Source organism: Symphalangus syndactylus, chromosome 13 (assembly GCF_028878055.3).
Source record: "Symphalangus syndactylus isolate Jambi chromosome 13, NHGRI_mSymSyn1-v2.1_pri, whole genome shotgun sequence".
Taxonomy (NCBI): Eukaryota; Metazoa; Chordata; class Mammalia; order Primates; family Hylobatidae; genus Symphalangus; species Symphalangus syndactylus.
Window position 1 is genome coordinate 44,674,790 of NC_072435.2, and position 13,762 is coordinate 44,688,551.

The 13,762-nt window shown below is 54.3% G+C and overlaps 1 protein-coding gene across 1 annotated transcript in view; it reads right to left on the bottom strand.

Moving 5' to 3' along the window:
- The window catches only part of ELL (elongation factor for RNA polymerase II), an 83,639-nt gene extending 73,128 nt beyond the window's left edge, over positions 1–10,511 (bottom strand). The window contains exon 1 of the mRNA XM_055236462.2: positions 10,306–10,511. Coding sequence (XP_055092437.1) covers positions 10,306–10,440 — 135 coding nt within the window. The 5' untranslated portion in view covers positions 10,441–10,511. The remainder of the gene's footprint in view (positions 1–10,305) is intronic.
- Positions 10,512–13,762: the final 3,251 nt, after the last annotated feature.

A 13,762-nucleotide genomic window follows, 5' to 3' on the forward strand; every position in this document is an offset into this window, starting at 1 on the left:
TCATTTTCGGGTCAACGAGGAGAGCAGCTGACACCTCGTGCACAGCCAGGGAGAACAAGCCTGTCTCACCTCCAGGACATCACCTTCACCTGAATTGGGAAATTGAGGCTCAGGGAGGGTGCCAGCAGCCTGGAGCCCCAAAGTGTCAGTGGGAGCAGCACCACCAATGTACCTGATCCCCAATATGCAGTTCTCAGCATCCTTCAAGAGAGACGCCTCCTTGTGAAAAATTTTCAGCAACACATAAAAAGGACACGGGGCGCAACAAGAGCATCTCATGAAGAGCTGAGGCCCCCGATGGGCCTGGGGGAAGGACAGGGGTGTTAAGACTGGCATATATACTTGTGGTCTCCCCATCTGAAGAATGGTGAGAAGGACTGACAGCAGCCCTCCATCACCAGCACCTCAATTTATCCAAAGAGGAGCAAGCCAAGGGGGGCTGAGCTGCCTTCCCTGGCCTCAAAATCACAGCCTCATGCTCCAGGCTCCACTCACAGACACATGGGCATGCCAGGCTGTGGCCTGTGCTGGCTCACCTCCCTCACCTCACCTCATCACTCTGTGTAGCCTCACTATGGGACAGTGGACTGGCCTGTATACACACAAGGCCTGCAGCATCCGGACATCCCCAGAACCAAGCACAGTGCCAAGAACACAAAAATGCTCGAAGAATACTGACCTGTCAGGCTCCACGATGCACAGAAGGTGCAGCATTAAAACATAAAGTGTTCAGGGAAGAAGAGACACAAAACCATATGATTGTGCCACTATGACAACATGGTACACCCAGGCGAGACAGAGAAGGGTGCAAAGGTGTCAACAGAGATTGCTGGGGCAATAACAGACTTGCTAATTTTAGGTACGTTGCAGGCTTTCTACCCTGAGTTATACTGCTTATATAGTAAAAAGGAAAAAAATACTTCACAGGACGCTTTTAAAACAGGAGTTCAGGCTGGGCCCAGTGGCTCACGCCTGTAATCCCAGCACTTTGGGAGGCCGAGGCGGGCAGATCACAAGGTCAGGAGATCGAGACCATCCTGGCTAACATGGTGAAACCCTGTCTCTACTAAAAACACAAAAAATTAGCCAGGCGTGGTGGCGGGCGCCTGTAGTCCCAGCTACGCAAGAGGCTGAGGCAGGAGAATGGCATGAACCCAGAGGCAGAGGTTGCAGTGAGCCGAGATCACACCACTGCACTCCAGACTGGGCGACAGAGCGAGACTCTATCTCAAAAACAAAAAACAAAAAACAAAAACAAAACAGGAATTCAGTGATTCCACAAACTTGACCAGAACTCGAAGCCCTATCCTTTCACAAACACATCTGCTGGCCTGGCTGCCTCAGTCAGGAGCCGTGTCTCCACTTGGTCAGGAGGGTCCAGCCCTGGAGGATATAATTAGCATCAGACTCCAGGGCCCACTGCCAGGTCAGATGGAGGCGGAAGGTCTCTAGGATGCTTTTATCTGGGGGGACAGTCTCCCTGCGGATGGTTTATTTGGACACCAGCTTTTTTCATTAGAAAGCAATGTGACAGCCGGGCGCAGTGGCTCGCACCTGTAATCCCGGCACTTTGGGAGGCTGAGATGGGCAGATCACCTGAGGTCAGGAGTTCAAGACCAGCCTGACCACATCGAGAAACCCCGTCTCTACTAAAAATACAAAACAATTAGCCAGGCGTGTTGGTGCATTCCTGTAATCCCAGCTACTCGGGAGGCTGAGGCAGGAGAATCGCTTAAACCTGGGAGGCGGAGGTTGCAGTGAGCCGAGATTGTGCCATTGCACTCCAGCCTGGGCAACAAGAGTGAAACTCCATCTCAAAAAATAAAATAAAATAAAAATAAAATTTAAAAAATAAATAAAAAGCAAAGTGACAGGCCAGGCGTGGTGGCTCACGCCTGTAATCCCAGCACTTTGGGAGGCCGAGGCAGGCAGATCACTAGGTCAGGAGATCGAGACCATCCTGGCTAACAGGGTGAAACCCCGTCTCTATTAAAAATACAAAAAAATCAGCCAGGTGTGGTGGTGGGCGCCTGCAGACCCAGCTACTCAGGAGGCTGAGGCAGGAGAATGGCGTGAACCTGGGAGGCGGAGTTTGCAGTGAGCTGAGATCGCACCACTGCACTCCAGCCTGGGCGACAGAGAGAGACTCCATCTCAAAAAAAAAAAAAAGGCAAAGTGACAAAATAACCACGTCATGGCCATCTCTGTCATTCACTGCACCTGCAGGTCACAGACCATTTGGATGCAGTTTTATATGTCCCTTTGGACTCTGTGGCTGACTACACAGGTGAGATTGAAGACAACCCTGTCCATGAGATTCAGAGATCAAGGAGAAAGTGTGACAACTGAATTCATCAAGGCAGAAAGCACAATGGGGAGCAAGACCCTAAAACAAAGGACACAGAAGAGGCCAACCCTAAAATGCACAGTATCAATCACAAGTCTGTGCCCTGCCAGGTGCCTTAAACAAGGCTGATGCCCCCTGAGAAGCAGACCTCTGAAAACTAGGATCTCTTCCCTGGGCAGCTGCTTCGAGCCCAGAGCTACGTGGAGCAGAGAGGCAATCTTGTTTGTCAGGCTGGCGGGTTCCTCCCTCAAGGTCTCCCGGGTGGGATGTCACAATCCGGGTGTGATGTCAAAACTGCTTCAAAGGTGATGAACTCTGGCCTTGGCCGTGAGTCAACAGAGGGGTGGGTTTCCGAGTGAGCGCTGCCTGCTGTTTACACACAATCGCAGCCACGGCAACCAGCTGGAAGCACAGTCAAGGGTCACCGTGCTGAGTGCAGAGCTCAGTCCCTCACACACACTCTTGCCTGCCTCCTGCAGAGACTGCCAGCTCGGGCCCACAGACTCAAGCTGGCTTGTCCTCTTCTAGCACTTTCTGGGAGCACCCACCCAGAACCACCAAATGCTCACCTTGAAACACACAGGCAAACGATACCCTGGTGCACCAGTGGGTCACTCCTGATGCCCCCTGGCAGCCCACCTGCTCCGCCCCAGCCCATCCAGCAGCCACAGTCCTTCAGAGGTGGCAGAGCCCAGGCCATGACACTCGGATTCTGGGTTCTCAGCTACTTCCCAGCTGGGAGATCCTGCCTGGTGATTCGGCCTCCTCCCAAGTCTCCGCCCATATCCTCACCTGAGAAATGGGAGCTGCTCCCACCACGGGGAAGACAGGATGAAATGCAGTACCATGGGTGGGGCACTGGTGGGGTGGGGCACCCTCCACAGGTGTAGGTGCCCATCACCTTTCCACTTTCTTGGGGGAGGGGGTCCAGCACAGCCAGCAACCGGAGGAATCTGCTCAGTCATTCACATCACCAAGGTTCGGGCCTCTTGGGGACGCGGAATGTTGCATTTAAGTGGGGCTCGGGACCCCAGCGTGACTCCCCTTCAGAGCTGTGTCCCCTTCAGCTCGACCCCCTGCAACCTCAAACGAGAGCTTGGCTTGGGCACTCAAGAGGCAGTATGGGCCAGTAAGGACAGCCAAGTGCCCTTGGACAGGTGATGCTGCCTCTCAGAGCCTCTCTGTCCCTGTCCTGAAGGGGGACCATAAACTTGCTCTCCCGGCAAGTGGTCAAGATGATGTGCACCCATGGGAAGGGATGGGGGTCTAGCCCAGGGCCAAGAGGGGCAGCACTAGCACCAGGTCTCTAAAGCAAGCCTTCTCTGAAAAGCAGGCAGGGCTGGCAAGAAGCTGCCCTGCTCAGAACCAAGGGGGGTGCCCACCGAGAAGGTAAGTTGGGTCTCTGGCGCCCTGCTGTGGGAATGGATCACAGGCTGAAGTAAGACTCCTCCTGCCACCGGTGCCGAGGGTAACATCCACACAGCCCACCCACTTAGTAGCAGACAGTAGCCCCCAGCACAGCTCCAGGGCCATCCAGAAGAGCCGAGTACTGGCTACAGGCCTGAGGCCCAGCACTCCTCTACCTCCACTCCCTTCACACCCTTCACTGGGACAGCACGCCTGCCATGCCTGGGACCCTTCCCCCAGCAGACTGCAGCTCCATGTCATCTGCTGGAAGCACTCACTGACTGCCCCACCTGTATCCCTCACCATCATTAACGTTGACCGCCGGTGAGTTACTCTTGCTAATTTCTGTGCTATCCTTCCTGTTCATGAATTCTCTGTCTCCTGCCACTAGAATGTCAGCTCATGACATGAGGGGCCCATCTCAATCACTGGTGGGTATCCCGCCCCTGAGCCATGGGCACTGACCAGAGGCTCAATCATACTGGGTTAGATGAGTGATCTGGAGTCTCCCACCGGCTCTGTACAAACCTCCAGGCAGGGACCGGCCCCCCAGGAGCCAGCTCTGGGTCCGTTCACTAAGGGCTCAGAGCACAAGAGGGGTCAGGTTATTCACCTCCCAAGAGGAAGAGAATCTGGAACTCAGAAAGGGTCAGGCACCAGGATCCTCACAGCCCTGAGAGAAGGATCTGGAACTTGAGGGAGCAGGTCAAGTACTGCTGACCCCAGTTCTGAGAAGGATTCGGAGATGGGAGGGGTCAGGCACTCACCCATGGCCTCAGGAGACAGGTAGAGCTGAGATTCAAATGGAGAGAGGCTCTAATCCCCAGGTCTCATGAAGCACTTCCTGGGCCCTCAATTTTTTCTGAACAATGGTGTGCTCCTCTCCACCAAGGAGCTTGTGATCCAAAAGAGGTCACTCAGCAACAGAGCCCATGCAAACCCCTAATGATGAACTATAACCCCAGTGCCCCTGGGAGGGTCACTTCCTCAGACTGACCAGAGGGTATTTCTCCACGCAGGTGAGTGACACTGTCCTGGAAGGAGGGGGTGTGTCCATGCTTCCACTCTCCCCTCTCCCGGAAATCACTCATCAGAGCAAACCGGGAGATCCACAAGAACAGTCACCTCACAACCCATGAAGGTTTCGTTTTGTTTTTTGACACAGGGTCTCCCTCTGTCACCCAGGCTGGAGTGCAATGGTGTGATCTCGGTTCACTGCAACCTCCATCTCCCAGATTCTCCTGCATCAGCCTATCAAGTAGCTGGGATTACAGGCACGCACCACCACGCCTGGCTAATTTTCTTGTATTTTTAGTGAGACAGGTTTTCACCATATTGTCCAGGCTGGTCTCAAACTCTTGACCTCAAGGGATCCTCCCACCTCAGCCTCCCAAAGTGCTGGGATTACAGGTGTGAGCCACCACACCCGGCCATCCCATGCAGGTTTTTTTTTTTTTTTTTTTTGAGACGGAGTCTCCCTCTGTCGCCCAGGCTGGAGTGCAGTGGCGCAATCTCGGCTCACTGCAAGCTCTGCCTCCCGGGTTCACGCCATTCTCCTGCCTCAGCCTCTCCGAGTAGCTGGGACTACAGGCGCCCGCCACCACGCCCGGCTAATTTTTTGTATTTTTAGTAGAGACGGGGTTTCACCGTGGTCTCGATCTCCTGACCTCGTGATCCGCCCGCCTCGGCCTCCCAAAGTGCTGGGATTACAAGAGTGAGCCACCGCGCCCGGCCCCATGCAGGTTTTTATATTCAAAGAAAAATGGACACGTAGTTCATGTCTGTAATCCCAGCACTTTGGGAGGCCAACACAGGAGGATCCCTTAAGCCCAGGAGTTCAAGACCAGCTTAGGCAAAATGGGGAAACCCCATCTCTACAAAAAAAAAATTTTTTTAATTAGAAGAAAAGGAGAGCCGGGCGCGGTGGCTCACACCTGTAATCCCAGCACTTTGGGAGGCCAAGACGGGTGGATCACGAGGTCAGGAGATCGAGACCATCCTGGCTAACACGGTAAAACCCCATCTCTACTAAAAATACAAAAAATTAGCAGGGCGTGTTGGCGGGCGCCTGTAGTCCCAGCTACTCGGGAGGCTGAGGCAGGAGAATGGCGTGAACCCGGGAGGCGGAGCTTGCAGTGAGCTGAGATCGCGCCACTGCACTCCAGCCTGGGGAACAGAGCGAGACTCCATCTCAAAAAAAAAAAAAAAAAGAAAAGAAAAAGAGAGAAAAAAACTGGACCAGGCACAATGGCTCATGCCTGTAGTCCCGGCACTCCGGGCAGCTGAAGATCACTTAAGCCCAGGAGTTCAAGGCCACAGTGAGCTATGATCACATCACTGTACTCCAGCCTGGGTGGCGGAGTAAGACCCTGTTTCAAAAAAAAAAAAAAGAAGAAGAAGAAGAAAAGAAAACAAAGAAAAACTAGGCCAGGCACAATGGCTCACTCCTGTAATCCCAGCACTTTGGGAGGCCAAGGCAGGAGGATCGCCTGAGGTCAGGAGTTCGAGACCAGCCTGACCAACATGGTAAAACCCCGTCTCCACTAAAAATACAAAATGTGCAGGGCATGGTGGCGCATGCCTGTAATCCCAGCTACTTGGGAGGCTGAGGTTGCAGTGGGCCGAGTTAACACCATTACACTTCAACCTGGCAACAAGAGTGAAACTCTGTCTCAAAAAACAACAACAACAACAAAAAAAACTAGGCCAGGCACGATGGCTCACTCTTGTAATTACAGCACTTTGGGAGGCTGAGGCAGGGAAATCACTTGAGCCCCGGAGTTTGAAACCAGCCTTGGCAACATAGTAAGACCCCGTCTCTACAAAAAAATTTAAAACTTAGCCAGGTGCAGTGGTGCACACCTGTGGCCCCAGCTACTCAGGAGACTGAAGTAGGAGGCTGGTAGTTCTAGGCTGCAGTGAGCTATGATCACACCACTGCACTCCAGCCTGGGCAATGGAGCAAAACCCTGTCTCTAAAAAAAAAAACAAAACAAAACAAAACAAAAAAGGGCCCAGCGTGGCGACTCAGGCCTGTAATCCTAGCACTTTGGGAGGCTGAGGCAGGTGGATCACTTGAGGGGTCAGGAATTTGAGACCATCCTGACCACATGGTAAAACCCCGTCTCTACTAAAAATACAAAAATTAGCCAGGCACGGTGGTGCGTGCCTGTAATCCCAGCTACTTGGTAGGCTGAGGCAGGAGAATCGCTTGAACCCGGGAGGCGGAGGTTGCAGTGAGCTGAGATCACACCAGTGCAATCCAGCTTGGGCTTGGGTGACAGGACAAGACCTTGTCTCAAAAAAAAAAAAAAAAGGAAAGAAAAACTGCACAAAGTCCAAGGTAGAATGAGAAGGCCAGCAGCTATGTGTATTGCTGCGCCTTTACCTTCCACCACACTGCTCCAGCTGGCTACCAGGTCAACACCAGAGCCCTCTGGGGAGAGAAAACAGGAGGGCTTCTACTTGGGCTGTTCCCAGAGCTAGGATTACCTGCTCCTGGGAGCCACAGAGAAAGTTCCACAGCAAGTTCCCTTCTAGCCCCTGCCACACCTGAATTTGTAAAAGCCTCTTCGCAATTAAAAACTAAAAATAGACCAGGCACGGTGGCTCACGCCTGTAATCCCAGCACTTTGGGAGGCCGAGATGGGCAGATCACAAGGTCAGGAGATCGAAACCATCCTGGCTAACACAGTGAAACCCTGTCTCGACGAAAAATACAAAAAATTAGCCAGGGGTGGCGGCGTGCACCTGCAGTCCCAGCTGCTGGGGAGGCTGAGGCAGGAGAATGGCGTGAACTTGGGAGGCAGAGCTTGCAGTGAGCAGAGATCGCGCCACTGCACTCCAGCCTGGACAACAGGGCAAGACTCCGTCTCAAAAAAAAAAAAAAATTAAAAATAAAAGCCCTCTCCATAAGTTAGAATTGGCAAACTATATAACCACAGCATCAGGGAATAGAAAACTCTGGCTGCTGGTTGATAGAGTTGTCCACATGAGAGTTTGTCCATAACCAGTACACTTCTCTGGTTACACAATCAAGTTCTTCAAGCCGCCTTCCTCAAGCTCACTACCCAAAACCACAGAGAGCACGGAGCTGCCCTGTCCTTAGAAAAGTCCATCCACTATACTGCCCCATGGGCAAGATTAAATTTGAAAGTAGCCAAGCTGGCTGGGAGTAGTGGCTCACGCCTGTAGTCCCAGTACTTTTAGAGGCTGAGAAGGGCGGATCACTGGAGGTCAGGAGTTCAAGACCAGCCTGGCCAACAATGGCAAAACCCTGTCTCTACTAAAAATACAAAAATTAGCCGGGTGTGGTGGCACGTGCCTGTAGTCCCAGCTACTCAGGAGGCTGAGGCAGGAGAATCGCTTGAACCCGGTAGGCGGAAGCTGCAGTGAGCCGGGATCGCGCCACTGCACTCCAGCCTGGGCAGCAGAGTGAAACTCCATCTCAAAAAAAAAAAAAAAAGAAAAGAAAGAAAGTGGCCAAGCCACCAGACAGTTTTTTGAGAAACATCCAAGTTTGAATCACCCCAAAATATAATCCAGCCAGCCAAGTTGCTTTGGATGGCTTGGAAAAGTTCTTCTAGGGAGCCCCTCCTGGCTGGTCAACACGCTGCCCTACACAGCTGGGTTCCGAGCGAGAGGAGTTTGGTAACAGTCCACAGTTACCTTCACCCTAACATGAGGAAGATCCAGCTTAGAGAAGGGATGTAACCAATACCCTAAAGTAAAAATAGCAGTGTGACAGCATGAGGTGGACACACAGGCGGACCTTCTGGACTGAAAAGCAAGCGAGGGCAGCATCAGAGAGAAGGCGGGGCTCCTGGTTCCCGAAACACAGAAGACAGTGGTGACCAGGTACCAAGTCCATCGTAGTTACATGACTCACCAGCTCTCCCCCAGCTGTTTCTAGGAAAGCCTGCCTTCCTGCAGGACAAGTCAGAATCGCTCAGGGAAAAAGACCCAGGGCCAGAATTCTACCAGGAAGAGAGGCTCTGGCTGGTCACGGGCCAGCAGCTGCTGTCGCTGCCACCATCTCCTCCTCACCTGCAGGGGCGCCTTAGCCTCATCTTGGGGAGTCTTTTTGACAAGGTGCGAACTTGCTCTTCCAAAAAAAAATGAAATTCTCATTCTATGAAGGGGAAAACGGAGACACCGGGACAGGGAGGAAATTGCCCAAAAACATGGGAAGAAGCACGGAAGGGGTGGGCACCGGGAGAGCAGTGGAAACGAAACAGGGGGAAGAAATTCTCGGCTTAGCTAATGGAGCTGAACAAGTTCGGGGCAGGAAGAAAGCCACATTCCTTCCTAGTTAGTCTCCCTCCTCACCCGCCCGCGGCACCCCCCCCCCACCCCCACCATCACCAGTATACACAAACACACACACACACGCTGGGAGCAGGGCTCTCTGAGCCTGAGACTAGACCCACCCCCACTCCCTTTAGGGCAATGAAGCCCCCAATTTCCAGAAAAGGAGTTACAAGGTTCCTAAACCACTTCCCCTCGGGACCTGACCACTGGTCATCTGCAACTTCTGACCCAGCACAGACGAGGGCGGGGGGCCACGACACAAACAGAAATGAAAAAGGCAGGTTTCTGACCACGGCCCCAGATGCGCCCCAAAGTCAGGCCCAAGAAAACATACACAGCAGCCTCCCCTCCCCACCACCAGCCAGGTGGCAGAACCGAAACGCCTCAAACTTCCCCCAGATGGGCCCAAATCGGCCTCTGAGAAGTTCCAGAGTCAGCGGCCAGATGTGGTAGCCAGAGCTTCCTCCCGGGTGGCAGGGATCCCCCTACATGTGCCCTGAGGAAAACATCACAGCCGCCCCCAACACTTCCACTCTCCAAGGAACCTCTCTCTGGAGAGAGAGGGTCACCTGGGGGTAAGGGGAGCAGAAAGCTGGGACAAGCTGTCAGTTTCTGCCCAAACTCCCCGTCCCAAGAATCAAAGTGGTCCAACCTGAGGGGCTTCATCGGAACGCGTCAAAGCCAGCCCCCAGCTGCAAAGCCTCCCATCCAGACAGAACAGGCCCCCACAAGTGCCCCGCTGACCACCCCCTGCCAGGCACCCAGACGATCGCTGCTTCCCAGGAGGACAGACACAGTCAGCCCCACCAACAGCGCTGCCCGGGCCCCAGATGGAAAAGCCCCCAGCTTCCCCCTATCACGGTGCCGGGACCGTGCGGCCCACCGCCTCCTAGCCCCGCCGCCAGGTGCGCAAACTGGACCCTGCCCAGGTGCCGGGCAGGCCAGAAAGGCCCCGGACGCCGCCAGGTGCCGACACCGACGCCCCCCGGGCCCGGCGCGCGAGTCTGGGCCCCTCAGCAGCCCCGGGCCACCGCCTGTATTGCTTCCTAGTGCTGAGAAGGAACGCGGTTCTCAGCGCTCCAGGCCGGACTGGCGCTCACTCCGCGCCCCGCCGGCCCAGGGACCCGCGAGCAGCACCGCAGACCTAGCGTCTCCAAGCCCGGACGCCTCAACGAGGGGAGCGCGAGGCCGGCCCGCGTCCCGACGTTCCCCACTGTCGCGCCGGGCGCCATGCCACTCACCTGTCTGGCGCGGTAGCTCTCGAAGGCCCTCAGGGCACTGTCGGTGAGCTTCACGTGGAACACCGACACCTTACTGCCGTCGCTAACCCGCCCGCACGACAGCCCGTAGCTCCTACCCTCCTTTAGCGCCGCCATCTTGCGACCATCTCTCCCCCGCGCCCCCTTCCCGGCTCCAGCGCCGCCGCGCCGGCCACGCCCCGCCCCGCCGCCCGCTGACGTGCTGCATTATTCATGAGACGCGGCTGGCCACGCCCCCCGAGTCCGGCGAAGCCGACAGTCGCCGCCACACCGCCAGGCAGCGCACTACATTATTCAGGAGACGCGCCTGGCCACGCCCCATGCGGGCCCCACAAGGCCCACAGTCAACGCCCCAAGTTGTTGCATATTCATAAGGCACTGATGGCCCCGCCTCTTCAGGCCCTAGGGGTGGCCACTTCCGTGAACGAACTCCGCCTCAGCACGCGCACCCCTCCAGGCCCCGCCTCCATAGTATTAGACATAACCCTGACTCAGCCAGCCAGGCGCGTCAAAGCCCCGCCCCGACAGCCGCTGACGTGATGCATTATTTATGAGATCTCAACAGTCTTCCCTCTTTGGCTCCTGTGGAAAGCCGCAGAGAGGGCGTGGAGGGGCGGAGCCGGCGCGAAACACGTGGGTGGGTAGGCCCTGCCGCGGGCCGGGGCGGATGGGCGTGGCTATGTAAACGACGCGCGCGCGTTGGACGCTGGGTTGGACATATAGGGCATCCCTTAGGGTGGGTGGATGGGACTTCCACCCAGGGAAGGTGCTGGACCGGTAGGTGGAGGAGGAGCTGGTAAACTTTTTCTTATGAGATGAGTACTTTTAATAGGATAAAATCCTACATCCCCATAGTCCCTGAGCAAGGGTGCAGTCCAGCTTCATTTTCCTATTTTTATTTTTTTTTTGAGGGGTCTTGCTGTGTTGCCCAGGCTGGAGTGCAATGGCGCCATCATGGCTCACTGCACCCTCGACCTCCTGAACTCAAACTGATCTTCTTTGTCTGGGCCTGCTGAAATGCTAGGATTATAGGCGTGAGCCACCAAGCCCAGCCTTCCATTTTCTTTTCTTTTCTTTTTTTTTTTTTTTGAGACGGAGTCTCGCTCAGCAGCCCAGACTGGAGAACAGTGGTGCTATCTCGGCTCAATGCAACCATCGTCTCCCGAGTTCAAGCGATTCTCCAGTCTCAGCCTCTCGAGTAGCTGGGATTACAGGCGCCCGCCATCATGCCCAGCTAATTTTTGTATTTTAGTAGAGATGGGGTTTCACCATGTTGGCCAGGCTGGTCTTGAACTCCTGACCTCAGGTGATCCGCGCGCCTCGCCCTCCCAAAGTGCTAGGATTACAGGCGTGAGCCACCTCCCCCAGTTTTTGTTTGTTTGTTTTTAGACGGAGTTTTGATTTCCTTGCCCAGGCTGGAGTGCAGTGGTGTGATCTCGGCTCACTGCAACCACCGCCTCCTGGATTCAAGCGATTCTCCTGCCTCAGCCTCCCGAGTAGTAGCTGGGACTACAGGTGCCCATCACAACGCCCAGCTAATTTTTTGTATTTTTAGTAGAGACGGGATTTCACCATGTTAGCCAGGCTGGTCTGGAACTCCTGACCTCAAGTAATCTGCCCACCTCGGCCTCCCAAAGTGCTGGGATTACAAGCATGAGCCACTGTGCCCGGCCAGCCTTCCATTTTCTAAAAAGCAACTTCATTGAGTCACATTTTACACATAAAATACATTCCCAATGCTGTGTAGCTGTCACCACTATCTAATTTCTGAGATTTTTTTTTCTTTTTCTTTGAGACGGAGTTTCGCTCTTGTTGCCCAAGCTGGAGTGCAACGGCGCGATCTCAGCTCCTTGCAACCTCCGCCTCCCAGGTTCAAGCGATTCTCCTGCCTCAGCCTCCCGAGTAGCTGGGATTACAGGTGCCCACCACCACGCCCAGCTAATTTTTGTATTTTCAGTAGAGATGGGGTTTCGCCATATTGATCAGGTCTCTAACTCCCAACCTCAGGTGATCCGCCTGCCTAGGGCTCCCAAAGTGCTGGGATTACAGGGGTGAGCCACTGTGCCTGGCCAAGGGAGGAGCTGGCTTGGAGGGCCAACCAGCTCGCTCTGTGATCTTGTGAAAGGCACCTCCTGCTTCTGAGCCTCTGTGGATTCACTTCGGAAACAGGAAACAGCAATAAGAGCAGTACTCAGGACCTAGCAAGGTGTCTCACACCTGAAATCCCAGCACTTTGGGATGCCATGATGGGAGGATCGCTTGCACCCAAGGGGTTGAGACCAGCCTGGGTAACAGGGCGAAGCCCCCTCTCTACAAAAAAATTTAAAAAATTAGCCGGGCATGGTGGAGCACCCCTGTGGTCCCAGCTACTCCAGAGGCTGAGGTGGGAGGCTCTCTCGAGCCCATGGGAGGTTGAGGCTGCAGTGAACTATGTTCGCACCACTCTACTCCAGCCTGAGTGACAGAGTAAGACCCTGTCTCCAAAAAAAAAAAAAAAAAAGCCAGGCCCGGTGGCTCACGCCTGTAATCCCAGCACTTTTGAAGGCCAAGGCGGGTGGATCATGAGGTAAGGAGTTCGAGACTACCATGACCAACATGGTGAAACCCTGTCTCTACTAAAAACACTAAAATTAGCCAGGCATGGTGGCACATGCCTGTAATCCCAGCTACTTGGAAGGCTGAGGCAGGAGAATAGCTTGAACCCAGGAAGCGGAGCTTGCAGTGAGCTGAGATCGTGCCACTGCACTCCAGCCTGGGTGACACAGCGAGACTTGGTCTCAAAAAACAAAAAAAAAGTATTTCCCCACGTCCACTTTACATTTGATTCCCCAGTGGATCTCAATGAGACCCCAGGAAAAATAAGGCAGAACTTACCAGACGTTGGCATGCTCTGCAGAAGTTTCTTTTTTTTCTTTTTTTTTTTTTTTTTTTGAGACGGAGTCTCACTCTGTCGCCCAGGCTGGAATGCAGTGGCACAATCTCGGGTTCACTGCAGCCTCCGCCTCCTGGGTCCAAGCAATTCTCCTGCCTCAGCCTCCCGAGTAGCTGGGGTTAGAGGCACGTGCTACCATGCCCGGCTATTTTTTTGTATATTTAGTAGACGGGGTTTGACCGTGTTAGCCAGGATGGTCTCAATCTCCTGACCTCATGATCCGATGATCCGCCTGCCTCGGCCTCCCAAAGTGCTGGGATTACAGGCGTGAGCCACCGCGCCTGGCCTTTTTTTTTTTTTTTTTGAGACAAGGTCTCACTCTGTCACCCAGGCTGGAGTGCAGTGGCATGATCTCGGCTCACTGCAGCCTCCAACTCCTGGGCTCAACCCATCCTCCCACCTCAGCCTCCCAAGTAGCTGAAATTACAGGCATGCTCCACCATACTGGGCCAATCTTTTGTATTTTTTGAAGAGAGGGGATTTTTCCATGTTGCCCAGGCTGGTCTC